We start from the raw sequence: 18,766 nt of genomic DNA, 5'->3' as shown, positions 1-18,766 counted from the left end.
TAACCTACCTGATCTCCCGGTGGCTCAGCATTTCAACTCCCCCTCCCATTCCCACACTGACCTTTCTGTCCTGGGCCTCCTCCATTGTCAGAGTGAGGCCCAATGCAAATTGGAGGAACAGCACCTCATATTTCGCTTGGGCAGCTTACACCCCAGCGGTATGAACATTGACTTCTCTAACTTCAGTTAGCCCTTGCTTTCCCTCTCTCTCCATCCCCTTCCCAGTTATCCCGCCAGTCTTACTGTCTCCGACTACATTCCATCTCTGTCCCACCCACTGCCCCGACATCAGTCAGAAGATGGGTCTCGACCCGAAACATCACCCATTCCTTCTCTCCAGAGATGCTGCCTGTCCCGCTGAGTTACTCCAGCATTTTGTGCCTGTCTTCAGTGTAAACCAGCATCTGCAGTTCCTTCCTACACAGATGAATAAAATATACTGCCCGAGCAGAGATGTTAAAATGTACAAAGAGCCACAGCATAGGATTTGTTTTGACAGCCACAAAACATTCTGCATCTCGCTCATCGAGTTGCTGAGGGAATTTTAGGATCGGAGTCAGAAAGTGACGCTAATTGTTGCCACACATCAGGATGCTAGTTGTGCAGTTTAGAATGAATTGTGAGACGTTGCACCACTATGAGGCAGGCAACAGACAGAGAAACAAAAGAACAGTGTGCTGCAGAACTTAGCTCCAAGGGATATAAATATTTCAGCGGAGAAGTACTTCACAGCTGGATGTTTAAGAAAGAACTGCAGGTGTTAGAAAAATCGAAGGTAGATAAAAATGCTGGAGAAACTCAGTGGGTGAGGCAGCATCTATGGAGCGAAGGAATAGGAATAGTTTCAGGTCGAGACCCTTCTTCAGACTGATGTGGCGGTGGGGTCGGGAAGAAGAAAGGAAGAGGCGGAGACAGTGGGCTGTGGGAGAGCTGGGAAGGGGAGGAAAAAGAGGGAGAAAGCAAGGACTACCTGAAATTTGAGAGGTCAATGTTCATACCGCTGGGGTATAAACTGCCCAAGTGAGGTGCTGCTCCTCCAATTTACGGTGGGACTCATTCTGGCCATGGAGGAGGCCCAGGACTGAAAGGTCAGATTCAGAATGGGAGGGGGAGATGAAGTGCTGAGCCACCGGGAGATCAGGTTGGTTAATGGGAACTGAGCGGATGTGTTGGCCTGCGCTTGGTCTCACCGATGTAGAGCAGCTGGATGTAATGGGAGCTGAGACTGCAGATGTTGTCAGGATGAGGATGGACCATGGAGACCACTGCTCCTCACTGCCACCCTCCTGTAGTGATCACATCACGCCACCCCATCACCTGACCCTTTGTTCACGACCTTTGTCACCTGACAGCCAGGATCAGTGGCCAATACATTCCACACTCTCACCAGATTGGTTGGCATTTGAAATCATATTACATGTAAGAACTCCCAGTAGCCACTGACCAATGGCCACAATGTCCACTGACCAATCCAATGGCCACAATGTCCACTGACCAATCCAATGTCCATGTCCACTGACCAATCCAATGTCCATGTCCACTGACCAATCCAATGTCCATGTCCACTGACCAATCCAATGGCCACAATGTCCACTGACCAATCCAATGGCCATATCCACTGACCAATCCAATGGCCACAATGCCCACTGACCAATCCGCTGTCCACAATTTCCAATGACCAACATGCTGTCCACCACCGGCCCCATAGCCGTGCCAACTCTGACCCTGGACATTTGGCCAATTCCCAACCTGCAGGAGCCAACACTCCACTGCTTCCTTGGTCAGCGGCCGTTCCCCTGCCCCATCCCACACTACATGTCTCATATAGAGTCTACAACATACAGAGTTGACATGGAAAAGCTTTTCCCACTGAGAGTAGGGAAGATTCAAACAAGGGGACATGACGTGAGAATTAAGGGACTGAAGTTTAGGGGTAACATGAGGGGGAACTTCTTTACTCAGAGAGTGGTAGCGGTGTGGAATGAGCTTCCAGTGAAGGTGGTGGAGGCAGGTTCGTTTTTATCATTTAAAAATAAATTGGATAGTTATATGGACGGGAAAGGTATGGAGGGTTATGGTCTGAGCGCAGGTATATGGGACTTGGGGAGATTATGTGTTCGGCACGGACTAGAAGGGTCGAGATGGCCTGTTTCCGTGCTGTAATTGTTATATGGTTATACATCATCACTAGTCAGAAGTTCATGTTTTCGTAACATAATTAGGCCATTCGGCCCATCACGTCCACTCCGCCATTGATGACTGATCGATCTTTCCCCCTTTGACTTTATATCTTGTAGTTATTAGTTTATTAGATTAGAATTTGATTGGTCACAAAACCACGATGGTTTGGAGGAAACTATACGGATGGAAAAAATATCGTTGATAACATGTTGTTTAATTTTTAATTGACTTGACCACTGGCATCTTCCTGTCCACATGGGAGTTACATGGGAGTACACGGTTCATACATGGGAGTACACGGCTCCTACACGGCTCATACATGGAGTACACGGCTACTACACGGCTCATACATGGGAATACACGGCTCCTACATGGGAGTACACGGCTCCTACATGACTCATACATGGGAGTACATGGCTCCTACACGGCTCCTACATGGGAGTACACGGCTCCTACACGGCTCCTACATGGGAGTACACGGCTCCTACATGGGAGTACACGGCTCCTACATGGGAGTACACGGCTCCTACATGGGAGTACACGGCTCCTACATGACTCATACATGGGAGTACACGGCTCCTACACGGCTCCTACATGGGAGTACACGGCTCCTACATGGGAGTACACGGCTCCTACATGACTCATACATGGGAGTACACGGCTCCTACATGACTCATACATGGGAGTACACGGCTCCTACATGGAGTACACGGCTACTACATGGCTCATACATGGAAGTACACGGCTCCTACATGGAGTACACGGCTCCTACATGGGAGCTGGTGTATTTTCACCAGAGATCCCTGCACCTCCATACAGATATTGTGGCATCTGTTACTGATCTACTTCACGTTGATGAGAGTGATCAGGGTTAGAGAGACTCCACTCTCCTTCAATGAAGAATGATGAACATCACTAACACAGCGATCACACGGTGAATGCTCCAACCCAGACACGGTGTGACGGGCTCATCATTAAGTGAACACCGCATCATTATAGGACCATCTGGCTGAACAAATCATTACAGCCACATGAATAATCTCTGATCGGCACCGTCTGCAGCTGCACCTGCTAAAGCCCGCGGGGACAAGAGGCACTCAGGGAGAGGGGTCACGGGGAGAGGGGTCGTGGGGGGAGGGGGGTCACGGGGAGAGGGGTCACGGGGTCGTGGGGAGAGGGGTCGTGGGGAGGGGGGTCACGGGGTCGTGGGGAGAGGGGTCGTGGGGAGAGGGGTCGTGGGGAGGGGGGTCACGGAGAGGGGGGTCACGTGGGCGTGGGGAGAGGGGTCACGGGGGAGAGGGGTCACGGGGAGAGGGGTCGTGGGGAGAGGGGTCACGGGGTCGTGGGGAGAGGGGTCACGGGGAGGGGGGGTCACGGGGTCGTGGGGAGAGGGGTCACGGGGTCGTGGGGAGGGGTCTTGGGAAGTGGGGTCACAGGAAGAGGGGTCGCGGGGAGAGGGGTCACAGGGTCGCAGGGAGAGGGGTCGTGGGGAGAGAGTGTGTCAGTGCCCAGGGTGAGTGTGTGTTCGTGCCCAAGGAGGTGGTGAGTTAGTGTCAGAGAAACACTGAGAAAAGGTGTGTGTGTTCGTGCCCAAAGTAAGTGTGTCGCGTTAGTATCCAGAGCAATGAGTGTGTCAGTGCCAGAGCAGGTGTGAGTGTGTCAGTGCCAGAGCAGGTGTGAGTGTGTTAGGTCTTGTGCGTGGGAGCTACATGGGGAAGCTGCCAGTGACTGAGATGACCAATGGCCATACTGGTGCGTGCCAGACCCAGACGTGTGTGGAGTTACGGGGACAGCCCTTGCACTGTTCACTCCAGCCACACACACTGACCAATGCCCCAGCCACTCTCAACAACATCAGAGTTACAGAGGCCATTCAGCCCACTATGTCTGTGCAAGAGCTTCTGATACTAACCCTACATGCTCGCTGCCAGTCTAGAATGCCATGGTGACCTTTATGCGTGCGTGTGTGTGTGTGCGTGTGTGTGTGCGTATGTGTGTGTGTTTGTGTGTGTGTATGTGTGTATATGTGTGTGTATATGTGCGTGTGTGTATATGTGTGTGTATGTGTGCGTGTGTGTACGTGTGTGTGTGTGTGTGTGTATGTGTGTGTGTGTGTGTGTGTGTGTGTGTGTGTGTGTGTGTATCTATGTGTGTGTGTGTGTGTGTGTGTGTGTGTGTGTGTGTGTGTGTGTGTGTGTGTGTGTGTGTGTGTGTGTGCGTGTGTGTATGTGTGCTGTGTGTGTGTGTGTGTGTGTGTGTGTGTGTGCGTGTGTGTGTGTATGTGTGTGTGTGTATCTATGTGTGTGTGCGTGTGTGTGTGTGTGTGTGCGTGCGTGTGTGTGCGTGTGTGTGTGTGTGTATATATGTGTGTGTGCGTGCGTGTATGTGTGTGTACGTGCGTGTGTGTGCGTGTGTGTGTGTGTGTATCTATGTGTGTGTGTGTGCGTGTATGTGTGTGTGTGTGTGTGTATGTATGTGTGTGTGTGTGTGTGTGTGTGTGTACGTGTGTGTGTGTGTGTGTGTGTGTGTGTGTGTGTGTGTGTGTGTGTGTGTGTGTGTGTGTGTGCGTGTGTGTGTGTGTGTGTGTGTGTGTGTGTGTGTGTATCTATGTGTGTGTGTGTGTGTGTGTGTGTGTGTGTGTGTGTGTGTGTGTGTGTGTGTGTGTGTGTGTGTGTGCGTGTGTGTGTGCGTGTGTGTGTGTGTGTGTGTGTGTGTGTGTGTGCGTATGTGTGTGTGTGTGTGTGTGCGTGTGCGTGTGTGTGTGCGTGTGTGTGTGTGTGTGTGTGCGCGTGTGCGTGTGCGTGCGTATGTGTACGTGTGTGTGTGTGTGCATGCATGTGTGTGTATTTGTGGGTAAGTGTATACACACACACACACTGAACTTTCTCTGGTTTATTATATAGTTGACGGTGTATCACGATTACATACTGTGTTGTGCTGCAGCAATTCAGAATGTTCTGTCCTGTCTGGGCCACATGACAATAAAACTCTTGACTCCTGAAATGAAAAGTCACGATCTAAACAGAACACAGCAATAATTGTGATGTTGGACCAGTGAACCACTTGCCTCCACAGAACATAGAGCATGCAGCATAGGAGAAGGCCCTTCAGCCCACAATCTCTGTGCTGGCCATGCCAAGCCAATATCCGCTGCCAGCACGTGAAGCATCTTGCAACTACTTGTCATCTGGCCCCAGATTCCCAGATTCCCAGATTCCCAGATTCCCAGATTGCCAGGTCGCTGGTCAACCACAAACCAAGACTCTTCACACCTTGCCTTACCTCCACCTCACACTCAAACTCCGTGCCGTCCAGAAGCGTCACCTTGCAGCCCATGGCCTTTTGCTTCTTTGATCCTTTCATTGGTGATTTGGGAGTCCTGCCAGGAGTGGTCCTCTCCGAGGTTTTGTCCTCGTCTGTTTCACCAGCGTCCGGTTCCTCGACGCGAGGAATGCTCTTGGCTTTCTGATCCTTCTCAGAGTTCTGCCGGCAAATGCAAAGGGAAATATCAAATGACATTCTTGAAGTAGAATGTTTGCCATTTGCTGCTTTGCCTTACTTGCATTAGAACAGAACAGGTACTGCATTTAAGAATAAGGGGTAGGCCATTTAGAATGGAGACGAGGAAACACTTTTTCTCACAGAGAGTTGCGAGTCTGTGGAATTCTCAGCCTCACAGGGCGGTGGAGGCGGGTTCTCTGGATGCTTTCAAGAGAGAACTAGATAGGGCTCTTGAAGATAGCGGAGTCAGGGGATATGGGGAGAAGGCAGGAACGGGGTACTGATTGGGGATGATCAGCCATGAACACATTGAATGGCGGTGCTGGCTCGAAGGGCCGAATGGCCTACTATTGTCATCTATTGTCTACTGCATTTGGCAAGACATGCTCAAAATTTATTTGGCAATTTTTCTGCAATTCTGAAACAAAGAAAGATGATGTCAAAATGATTTAATTGATGTTAAGTGTAAAACAAATTTAAAGGATGTAGGTTTGTAACACAGACAAGCAACCATTTGGCTCTGAGTTTATTTCTTAAGTTAAAAAACCGCGAAGGGAAAATCTGGGAGAAGGCGAATCATGTTTCCTCGGTACAGTAGCTGGAGTAACGTACACGGCAGCTCAATGTCGCTTGGCATCTTGGCCCCAACATAATCCCGGGTCAAACACTCAACAGCAAGAGAATTACATCAGCTGCAATTTCTTACATTTTTAATCCCTTTCAACACTTGTTTATTTATAATTCAGTTTGAGCTTTTAGCTGAAGAAAGCCTGTTAAATATTTCAAGAAGTGTTTAATTAATAAAATCAAACAGCAACCAGACGAGAGAACTGCTCATGTTTAAGTCATGAGCTGGCAAATGTCACAGGCCTGTTAAGAATATTATTCAATATGAAAAAAATGGGCCAAATATTGTTTTTAAATATTAAACTGATTAGGGAAATGATGTCTGACTGTAGGTTTCCAAAGACTTGTTGATAAATATTCCTAATCCAGGGACGTGCTGGATCTCTACAGGGTAAGGTGAAGGAGAATGCACAGGAATCAGGAACTAGAGCAGAGGTTTGAGGTGAGAGGGGGCAAGTTTTTCCCAGAGAGGGTGATGGGTGTATGGAACGAGCTGCCAGACGAGGTCGTTGAGGCAGGTAGAATTACAACATTTAATAGACATTTGCACAGGGCCATGGATAGGAACGGTTTAGAGGGATATGGGGCAAACATGGGCAGATGAGATGGTGAGGCATCTTGGTTGGCATGGGCAAGTTGGGCCAAAGGGCCGCATGACTCCATGATAATTCATCACTGCCGACACTGCAACTTTCTACAGACAGGATCAAGACATTACATAGAATTTTAAAAATTCATCAGCTCTGTCCAAGTCTGCACAAAATTGTAGAGTCGTGGCAGCTGCCCAGTCTATCACACAGTCCACACCCCCATTGTAGATGTAGCCCAGTCCATCACACACCACACACCCCCACTGTAGATGTAGCCAAGTCCATCATTGTAGATGTAGCCCAGTCCATCACACAGTCCACACCCCCATTGTAGATGTAGCCCAGTCCCACACAGACCACACACCCCCATTGTAGATGTAGCCCAGTCCATCACACCCCCATTGTAGATGAAGCCCAGTCCATCACACAGACCACACTCCCCACCATTGACCTCACTGTACTGGTCAAACTAAGGTAGACATAAAAAGCTGGAGTAACAGCAGGACAGGCAGCATCTCTGGCGAATAGGAATGAGTGATGTTTCATGTGGAGACCCTTCATCAGACAGACAGGCAGACAGACAGGCAGACAGACAGGCAGGCAGGCAGGCAGACAGACAGACAGACAGACAGACAGACAGACAGACAGACAGACAGACAGGCAGACAGACAGACAGACAGACAGACAGACAGACAGACAGACAGAGCAGGCAGGCAGACAGACAGACACACAGGCAGACAGACAGACAGACACACAGACAGACAGGCAGACAGACACACAGACAGACAGACACACACAGACAGACAGACAGACAGACAGACAGACAGACAGACAGACAGACACACAGACAGACACACTGACAGACACACAGACACACAGACACACACACACAGACACACACACACAGACACACAGACACACAGACAGACAGACAGACAGACACACAGACAGACACACTGACACACACACACACACACACACACACACAGACACACACACACACACACACAGACAGACACCGTTACCTGTTCCTGCTTGTTGTTGGGCTCGTTGTGCAGCTGTTCTCTATTATCTGCCATCTCCGGCTGGACCAGGGGCTGCTCCTCCACAGGGGACCGCTGCTCAACATTCGTTAACTCAGGATCCGCCACACATTCTGTTGTCATAGTTACAAGTTATCCTGAAAGAGGGAAAAAAAAAATGTTATTAGATGCCGAGTGGAAGATGAAAGGCAGTTTCAAAAGCTTCAGGAAGAGAAAAGTAAATACATGAAGAACAAACCAAGGGCCTTGGTAGTTTGACTCTGAATACCATGGTATGTTTCAGCATTTAATTAATCTGCCACTGTCTCTGGATCTGCTGGACTGTGTTCTGCCATTAACATTGTCAGCTACAGACACAAGCTAATAACATTCATGGTGCTGTTCCCACTGGGATTAGGTGTGCAGGCTCATTTTCAAACACTAATCATCTTTGGTTTATAAATGCACAGTGCAGACTTCTGCAGTCCACTGGTTTTATTTTACATTTCTGTCAACATGTTAGAACCTGCGATTTGCCAAAATGTAAAGTGTATTTAGGATTAGCTGATGTCAGGCTCAGTGTCACTGACGCAAGGAGCCAATGAGCTACCAATGGACATTATTGATCACCTGCCCATAACCAGGAAGCTTGATGCATCAGTTGGGAGTGAATGGATCCAAGCATCGAAATGAAAAGGCAACGATAATTGTAATGGAGGCAAAATCAATGCGTTGTGCAATTAAAGATAAGACAATGAATGATCGGGCATCAAACTCCATCGAACCTGCTCCACCATCCATTACATCTGCGGTCAATTGTCAACCTAGTCCAACCACTCCCTATATCCATCCACGTGTCCACACATTTAATGAATGAATGAATGAATAAGTTTATTGGCCAAGTATTCACATACAAGGAATTTGCCTTGGTGCTCCGCCCGCAAGTGACAACATGACATAGTGACAGTTAGGAATGACACATAAAACATTAAACATTAATAATAAAACATTATCGATTAAACATGTGAATTACATAAAATACCAGAGCAAAAGGAGGCTACAGATTTTTGGTTGTTGAGTAGAGCTACTACTCGTGGGAAAAAAGCTGTTTTTATGTCTGGCTGTGGCAGCTTTGACAGTCCGGAGTTGCCTTCCAGAGGGAAGTGATTCAGCCTTCACCTTCATGATCCACAGCCCTCTGACAGGAGGAACTGCAGACATTAACAATCCAGAAGCATTTCTTCATCTCAGTTTTGGATATCAATCCCCTTTGCCCCAACTCAAGGGTGTGGCCAACAAGGTCTCAGAACCCTCAATGCAATCTGCCCCACAGTGGAACCTTTCCATTATTTAACGCCTGGTCTTGTTCATCGGGTCATAAGGGATAGGTGTAGAATTAGGCCATTCGGCCCATCAAGTCTACTTCACCATTCAATCTATCTCTACCTCCTAACCCCATTCTCCTGCCTTCTCCCCATAACCTCTGACACATGCACTACCCAAGAATCTATCTATCTCGGACTGGGCCTCCAAGTGGCAAAGAATTCCACAGATTCATCACCCACTGACTGAAGACATTTCTCCTCATCTCCTTCCTAATAGAACGCCCTGTTGTGAACTCTCACCCACCCACCCTGGACAGTCCCCTCTTCCAGCACGACCCACCCGTCTCACCAGCTGCCACATGACAGGCACGTCCATTCCAACAAGCACCGTGGGCACAACTGCACACTGACCCCTGGCTGTTCCAGACCGCTGGCATCTTTACCAACATTCCATGCTGCCTTCTCATTCACTTGCACCATTTCACAATGGCCAGATTGACACATTCCTTCCTCATGAGAGGAATGGATCGGGCAGATGCACAGAGTCTCTTGCCCAGAGCAGGGGAATCGAGGACCAGAGGACAGAGGTTCAAGGTGACGGGGAATATATTTAATAGGAATCTGAGGGGTAACTTTTTCCACACAGAGGATGGTGGGTGTATGGAACGAGCTGCCAGAGGAGGTAGTTGAGGCTGGGACTATCCCAACATTTAAAAACCAGTTAGACAGGTACATGGATAGGACAGGTTTGGAGGGATATGGACGAAGTGCAGGCAGGTGGGACTAGTGTGGCTGGGACATGTTGGCCAGTGTGGGCAAGTTGGGCCGAAGGGCCTGTTTTCCCCTTCACCCTAAATCTATGTCCTCTGGTCCTCGATTCCTCTCAACATCCGTGCTTGTTGGTTGACTACACTTTGGTGGGTCGTGGGGTCGGTGTGCTGGACCAGGGGAAGGGGAGGTCCACATGGCCGGACCCTGGACAGACAGAGTGGACCCTGGACAAACTGACCCTCTGTCCCTGGACAAACTGACCCTCTGTCCCTGGACAAACTGACCCTCTGACCCTGGGCAAACTGACCCTCTGTCCCTGTGCAGACAGAGTGGACCCTGGACAAATTGACCCTGGACAGACAGGGCTGATTTACTGACTGCTCTTTCACATTCTGAGCAAAGAACAAGATGCTGGAGAAACTCAGTAGGTCAGGCAGCATCTGTGGAGCGAATGGTCAGATGGTGGTTTGGGCTGGGACTCTCATCTGTACAGAATGATCCAGGGGAGATAGCTAAATAAACGTCCATTTCAGTTTAGCTTAGATGCAGCACGTAAACAAGCCCCACCACCCACTGTACCGACCTGTTCACTAAAGATACTGCCTGGCCAACTTTACTCCACTATTTTGGAAAGCAGCATCTGCAGTTGTGAGTGTGGACAGAGTTAGCCTCCATGTTACATTGTTGAAAAGCCACCTCCATAAACAAACGAGGATGCTGTTCATTAACGCGCCCACAAACTTCATCCCCTGAACATTATTCATGGACCTGCTGGTATTCTGGGGATTGTTGGTTGCAGCAGGTTAATTAATGAGCAAACATCTGTAGGTGTTTGCAGGCCTGCACAGCATCACTTATCTGTTCGTCTGCAATGTTACTTTACACATGCATATAAATGCCAAATGTCAAAAATAAAAACACCCTTTAGATCTAATTATGACACGACTGCACAATCAGCAACTGTGAGGAAGGAAATGCATCAGCGTTTACCAAGAAACACCAGCAGTCTTTTAATAGACAGAGAGGTAGCAATTAAAAATAAATCTACATTCATCAACAAATTACAACAATGTGGCCTTTCGTCAGTTTAGTAATCTCGGTCTCATAAAACTGATCATTTAAAATTGAACAGTAGAAAACTATATAACTGTAAACCCTGGAGTATTGTGTGCAGTTTTGGTCCCCTAGTTTGAGGAAGGACATTTCTTGCTATTGAGGGAGTGCAGCGTAGGTTCACATGGTTAATTCCCGGGATGGTGGGACTGTAATATGCAGAGAGAATGGAGCGGCTGGGCTTGTACACTCTGGAGTTTACAAGGATGAGAGGGTATCTCATTGAAACATATAAGATTATTAAGGGTTTGGACATGCTAGAGGCAGGAAACATGTTCCCGATGTTGGGGGAGACCAGAACCAGGGGCCACAGTTTAAGAATAAGGGGTAGGCCATTTAGAACGGAGACGAGGAAACACTTTTTCTCACAGAGAGTTGTGAGTCTGTGGAATTCTCTGCCTCAGAGGGCGGCGGAGGCAGGTTCTCTGGATACTTTCAAGAGAGAGCTAGATAGGGCTCTTAAAGATAGTGGAGTCAGGGGATATGGGGTGAAGGCAGGAACGGGGTACTGATTGGGGATGATCAGCCATGATCATATTGAATGGCGGTGCTGGCTTGACGGGCCGAATGGCCTACTCCTGCACCTATTATCTATTGTCCATTGTCTAGCACTGTGAAAGTCGAGTGTTTAAGGTTGCGAGATGCCGGTGAGCTGTGGCACTGTGCACTGTCACTAACAAACACTGAACAAGATGTAGATAGGCACAAGATGCTGCAGTAACTCAGCTGGGCAGGCAGCATCTCTGGAGAGAAGGAATGTGTGACGTTTCGGGTCGGGACCCTTCTTCAGTCTGTGTTTACAGTTTTGGACAGAGGATTGCAAACTGACTGTTACAAGATGAAGATCACGGTTCTTATTAAACATTATTTTATATAATTCATCTGCTGCCGGCATTATTTTGTTCTGGTCTTCTCTATCTTTCAGTCTGAAGAAAGGTTCCGACCCGAAACGTCATCTATCCATGTTCTCCACAGATGCTGCCTGACCCGCTGAGTTACTCCAGCACTTTGTGTCTATCTTCTGTTTAAACCAGCATCTGCAGTTCCTTCCTACCCACAATGCCGCTTGTGTCAGCTAACTACATGCAGGCGGCATCTTGACAAAGATCACATCAAGTAGAGACACCCAAACACAGGACAAGTTCATTCGCTGCTGCACTCTGTCACCACGCTGAGTGGACACGATATCTCAGGGCCACAGGGTGTCCCAGTCCCACTCGCCAACTCCAGTCAACAGCATCCCACCCATTTGTATCCAAGGTTTCAAATGGGAGGTCGGGGGTTGGGAGGTCGGGGGTCGGGGAGGAGTGAGGGGTGGTGGAGGGCTGGGGGTCGGAGTGTCGTGGAGGGTTGGGGGTCGGGGAGGTGTGGGGGTCGGGGAGGGCTGGAGGTCGGAGTGTCGTGGAGGGCTGGGGTCGGGGGTCGGGGGAGGGGGGTCGTGGAGGGCTGGAGGTCGGAGTGTCGTGGAGGGCTGGGGGTTGGGGGGGCTGGGGGTCGGAGTGGCCCTACCAGGAGCATAGCTCCAGACGGCATCGCTCTCAGGATCTCAGGACCACACAATCTTCTCCATCACAACAAGGTGACCATCCACGGAGAGATGTCACCACCCACACACTTGCTCACTACTGGTTAAAAACTGGAATCTCTGCCTCACGAGGGTAAAGAATTAAACACCTGATCCTTGAAATTGTCAACAAGGCACAGGTGAGACCAACAGTTGGCGTCAGGTACCACAGGGACCTGATGATCATTAGTCTGGTGGAACAAGGAATGATGGATGCAGCACCAAGGCTGCAACTTGAAGGATCTGGTGATAGAGCGGGGAGTGGGTGGGGAGGGAGATGTTCTGATGAGGCTGGCTCCAGGCAGTCCAACATGCACGGCCAAAGCAGAACGTGGCTCAGCGGTAGAGTTGCTGCCTCACAGCACCAGGGACTCGGGTTTGATCCCGACTACGGGTGCTGTCTGTACGGAGTCTCAGGGTGCGATACTTTCCTCCCACACTCCAAAGACGTGCAGGGTTAATTGTCCCGAGAGTGTATGTGGGATAGTGTAAGTGTGCGGGGATCGCTGGTCAGCACGGACCCGGTGGGCCGAAGGGCCAGTTTCCGTGCTGTATCTCTAAACTAGACTTAATGTTAATGGCAATGCAGTGTTTGAGCCACTGGTTGATGCCGACAGTGAACTTCATCCACGCAGACCCTTAGCACAGGTCCAGCAACAACAAGGTGTATCTACCTGACATGACCAAGATCAGCACAGGTGTATGTACCTGACATGACCAAGTTCAGCACAGGTGTATGTACCTGACATGACCAAGTTCAGCACAGGTGTATGTACCTGACACGACCAAGTTCAGCACAGGTGTATGTACCTGACATGACCAAGCTGAACACAGGTGTATCTACCTGGCACGACCAAGTTCAGCACAGGTGTATGTACCTGACACGACCATGTTCAGCACAGGTGTATCTACCTGACATGACCATGTCCAGCAACAACAAGGTGTATCTACCTGGCATGACCAAGTCCAGCACAGGTGTATCTACCTGACACGACCAAGTTCAGCACAGGTGTATCTACCTGACACGACCAAGCTGAACACAGGTGTATCTACCTGGCACGACCAAGCTCACAGATACATTTCAAAGTGACCCTCAAATAGATTGTCCATGCATAAACAGGTGCATTTATCTTGTCCGTAACTGGACCCTTTAACATAGTCCCAGATGCTCCAGAGAAATAATCCAGGTTTGTTGTCTCCTTATACTAGGCTGCAACCCAGGCAACATCCAGGTGAGTCTCTTCTGCACACTCTCCAAAATGTCCATGGGATGAACACTGGTCAGGACATCATGAAGCACGTTGGACTTCAGTGACTGCCTCCGGTTTACACCCACCTGTCAGAACATGGACCACCTCACGGCCACAACAATTGCCACACGGGACCATCAGCGAGACTGTCCGCTCAGACCAATGGTGAGTCCAGCGCGCTGGTACGCAGAGAAACATAGATAACAGGTGCAGCAGCTGCCATTCAGCCATCCAATGTGATCATGGCTGATCATCCACAATCAGTACCCCGTTCCTGCCTTCTCCCCATCCCCCTTGATTCCGTTAGCCCTCAGAGCTAAATCTAACTCTCTCTTGAAAACATCCAGTGAATTGGCCTCCACTGCCTTCTGTGGCAGAGAATTCCACAGATTCACAACTCTACGGGTGAAAAAGTGTTTCCTCATCTCTGCCTTAAATGGCTGACCCCTTATTCTTAAACTGTGACCCCTGGTTCTGGACTCCCCCAACATGGGGAACATGTTTCCTGCATCTAGCCTGTCCAATCCCTTAAAAATCTTATATGTTTGTATAAGATCACACCAGCGTTACTGATAAACCTGGTGTAATGTAAATAAAATCTGGTGTCTCTCTCACCTGGAGCCAGTGAAGTTCAGACTTGTAAACCTGTCCAACTGTACACTGTACACTCACACCAAGTACTGCACTGTACACTCACTGACAGTCCAAGCACCGCCCGCACTGTACACTCACTGACAGTCCAAGCACCGCACTGTACACTCACTCACAGTCCAACACTGCACTGTACACTCACACCAAGCACCGCACTGTACATTCACTGACAGCCCAAGTACTGCACTGTACACTCACTCAGTCCAACCACTGCCCGCACTGTACACTCACTGACAGTCCAAGCACTGCCCGCACTGTACACTCACACCAAGTACTGCACTGTACACTCACTCACAGTCCAAGCACCGCACTGTACACTCACACCAAGCACTGCCCGCACTGTACATTCACACCAAGCACCGCCCGCACTGTACACTCACTGACAGTCCAAGCACCGCACTGTACACTCAGAGCTGCCAACCATGTCATCCTTCACAGCTTCTTACTCATAAATTCCAAATGGATCTATTCTGCTTTCAAACGTGGGTGCATAATTACAAAGATTATCTCTTCGTCATGAGTGGAGCGCTGACTCAGCACATTCCCTCGTTTACCAAGCTTCTTGTTCTCCACAGTACAGTGGCTGCAGCGAGGACCATGCACCGGTCATCTACACAGTGGCTGCAGTGTGGACCATGCACCGGTCATCTACACAGTGGCTGCAGTGTGGACCATGCATCGGTCATCCACACAGTGGCTGCATCTTGGACCATGCACCGGTCATCTACACAGTGGCTGCAGCGTGGACCATGCACCGGTCATCTACACAGTGGCTGCAGCGTGGACCATGCATCGGTCATCCACACAGTGGCTGCAGCGTGGACCATGCACCGGTCATCCACACAGTGCTGGAGGCAGATGCAGGCAAGCGACCCACATCTGTGGCTGGCAGAAGCAAGGCTGCTTCAGGAATGTGGCCGGTCCACCTGGCAGCTGCATCTCCTGTGGTTATCGGCAAGTCAGCACTTTCATCCCCAGCTTCAGCGAAACAGAGAATTCCCCTCCTGGTGTAAATAACGTTCTATCGGATCGGATCGAATAGCGATTATTGAGGGCTCCTTCTGCCAAGGTGTGAGAATGATTTTACATTTCATGGGGCATTAGATTATATGGAATAATCTGTGGGAATTCTACCTCTGTTCCTCTGGAGTGCTGCCCCTCTCAGCCCTGCTTTGTCCCAGAGGATTACTCCATTAGAAAATGGGACCTCATTGAAACATACAAAATAGTGAAACTTGGATAGAGAGGATGTTTCCACTAGTGGAAGAATCTAGGACTAGAGGCCACAGCCTCAGAATTAAAGGACGTTCTTTTAGGAAGGAGATGAGGAGGAATTTATTTAGCCCGAGGGTGGCGCATCTGTGGAATTCTTTGCCACAGACGGCTGTGGAGGCCACGTCTGTGATATTTTAAGGCAGAGATAGATAGATTCTTGATTAGTACAGGTGTCAGGGGTTATGGGGAGAAGACAGAATGGGGTTAGGAGGGAGAGATAGATCAGCCATGATTGAATGGTGGAGTAGGCTTGATGGGCCGAATGGCCTAATTCTGCTCCTACTCCTTATGAATGAAGGGGGGGGGGGGGGGGGGGGGGGGGAATGGAGGAGTTACTTGAATTTAGGCTCCTGGTCAGCTGTGCATCAGACTCCGTCATGGACTAGCTAGGTTAGAGACTCACTAAACACACAGACTGGAGGAGTGTGGTTAATGTCGAACGCTACTTGAGCTTAATAATTTGCTGAGCCAAATGTTTCCTATTATTCCAAAGGGGATGGTGAGAAAATGTTCCGGACTTGACTGAGAAAGACGGGTTCCAGACACGGCCGGTACGATTGGAGCCGAGTAATTATATAAAATAATGTTTAATCAGAACCGTGACCTTCACCTTGTAACAGTCAGTTTGCAATCCTCTGTCCAAAACTGTAAACACACACTGAAGAAGGGTCCCGACCCGAAACGTCACCCATTCCTTCTCTCCAGAGATGCTGCCTGTCCCGCTGAGTTACTCCAAACTGTAAACACAGCAGTGTGGGGTGCTAGTGGCCAGTTGTTGTATAGATAGATAAACCCCAGTGAGATGAGAGAAGGGTGGAACTTGGATCAGTGTACATGTTGATACATAATGAGGTCGCGACTAGTTTCCAGAATGCAGGAACTCCTCACGCCCATGAAGGTGACTCCTGGAAACATGTGGTGACCACATAGTCTCCTGCAGTCGCCTAAGTCGGACAGACCCATTACAGTATTTATTGGGAACGTATTAGATTGCACTTGTCAATAGACAATAGGTGCAGGTGTAGGCCATTCGGCCCTTCGAGCCAGCACCACCATTCACTGTGATCATGGTTGATCATCCACAATCAGTACCCCATTCCTGCCTTTTCCCCACCAAGTCCTTTCTAACCTGCCAGGCTGAGCCGCTGAGGTTTAACAGACCCAAAGCAACGGAGCAGTCCCACACAATATTGCATAACGTGGAATTGGCTGCAGCATGGAGAATATCTTCACACACCCTCAGCAAAAGGATCAGAGCAATAACGCACTGACTGACCCAGGTGAGGTCACCACCATTGCCGTGTGAAGCTGGGGATATCTCAGTCACGGTGTCACACATTAGATAAAGTAGAGAATGACAGGGATGGGTGAGGACCAAAATCTGCCCTACCCCCTAAACATGATGCCCCATAACATCTGTGCTCACACACACACTGACTCAAGTACAGGTGCGAATACTTGTCTTTGTGGGCAGTGGGCAAATGCTGACATGTTGAACATGCTTCAGGTGTGGCTGCGAATTGGCACAGGTGGATTTGGAGCTGCAAGTCACCCAACCCTGCCCACACTGAGCCTGGGGGCCCCGCACCCCAACATCACCATTCACAATCTCAAACACACCGCAGCAACAAAATATGGGAGGTAGTTGAAGAGTTACCTTTGGCCCTCTCTAGAAAATTATCTTTAGGTGCAAATAGTTTTCAGAGATAATCGACGTTGGGAACGGATCCAATTAGCTGCCCGGTCCGGACTTGACCGTCTAACTGGACAATCTCTGTCTGCAGATTGATGTCAAGCAATCAAGATGTCCAGTACAGAAGGTACACCAATCTCCCAGGTGTAGAGTTCACCTGAACCTCCAGGTGTAGAGTTCACCTGAACCTCCAGGTGTATAGGACACCTGAATCTCCCAGATGTAGAGTACAATGTTTGGGAAACATTTGGGCAGGTATATGGATGGGACAGGTTTGTAGGGACATGGGTCAAATACAGGTGGGTGGGACTGTTGTAGATGGGGCATGTTGGCCAGTGTGGGCAAGTTGGGCCGAAGGGCCTGATACCTGAATCTCCTCACCAGCAGCAACAGGGCTGTAGAACGTGTCATGCTGACAACCAATGATGGAACTCATCTCACTGCCCGCTGGTTTTGTACAATAAGGTATACTTTCCCTGCATATATCCATCAAGATGTTGAGCATAACAACTCATTGTGTGTGACAAATCCTACTGTGTTATTGCGATAAGGAAGATTCTAGTGTTGCTTCAAAGTTAATACCTCCACACGGCAATAAGGGAAAACTCCATGAGCAGGTACGTGTGCAGATCGTGGAATACATTATACCTGAACAACTTACTGATGGAGTTTAATACTTTGCTGATGAAATAGAAATGCAACTAAACTGTGACAGATTATTTAAAATACCAACTAAATGATCAACTTGCATGGCTCCAGTTCCACTTTCAAAACGTCATTTGCCATTTAGTTTAGAGATAGTGTGGGAACAGACCCTTCGGCCCTTCGAGTCTGGGCTGACCAGCGATCCCCGCACACTAACACTACCCTGCACACACAAGGAACAATTCACTATCTTGATGAAGCCAATTAACCTACAAACCTGCACGTCTTTGGAGTGTGGGAGGAAACTGGAGCACCCGGAGAAAACCCACGAGGTCACGGGGAGAGCGTGCGTGCAAACCCCGCACAGACAGCAGCCTTAGTCAGAATGGAACCCGGGTCTCTGGCGCTGTGAGGCAGCAGCTCTACCGCTGCTCCACCGTGCTGTTCCCCCCCACCCCACCCCCCCCACCATTGCTGGAATCGAAGGTCAAACAGCCGGTCGCGGTAACTGAGGAACCACAAGACGGGAGGGCAGGCAGAGCAGCCGTTAACTCCAGA

The 18,766-nt window shown here is 49.3% G+C and overlaps 1 protein-coding gene across 2 annotated transcripts in view; it reads right to left on the bottom strand.

Annotated features, from left to right (window-relative positions):
• LOC129707556 (band 4.1-like protein 1) overlaps nucleotides 1–18,766 on the bottom strand; it is a 127,024-nt gene that overhangs the window by 60,218 nt on the left and 48,040 nt on the right. For both annotated transcript variants that reach the window (XM_055652695.1, XM_055652696.1), the window contains exons 2-3: nucleotides 7,925–8,079; nucleotides 5,464–5,664 (exon numbers count right to left, since the gene is read on the bottom strand). In XM_055652695.1, the coding sequence (XP_055508670.1) occupies nucleotides 5,464–5,664; nucleotides 7,925–8,065 (342 nt within the window). In that variant the 5' untranslated portion in view covers nucleotides 8,066–8,079. The remainder of the gene's footprint in view (nucleotides 1–5,463; nucleotides 5,665–7,924; nucleotides 8,080–18,766) is intronic.

Source organism: Leucoraja erinacea, chromosome 21, assembly GCF_028641065.1.
Source record: "Leucoraja erinacea ecotype New England chromosome 21, Leri_hhj_1, whole genome shotgun sequence".
In the NCBI taxonomy this organism is placed as follows: Eukaryota; Metazoa; Chordata; class Chondrichthyes; order Rajiformes; family Rajidae; genus Leucoraja; species Leucoraja erinaceus.
Note: the sequence above shows the minus strand (reverse complement) of the source record. Positions and strands in the feature narration are given on the sequence as shown.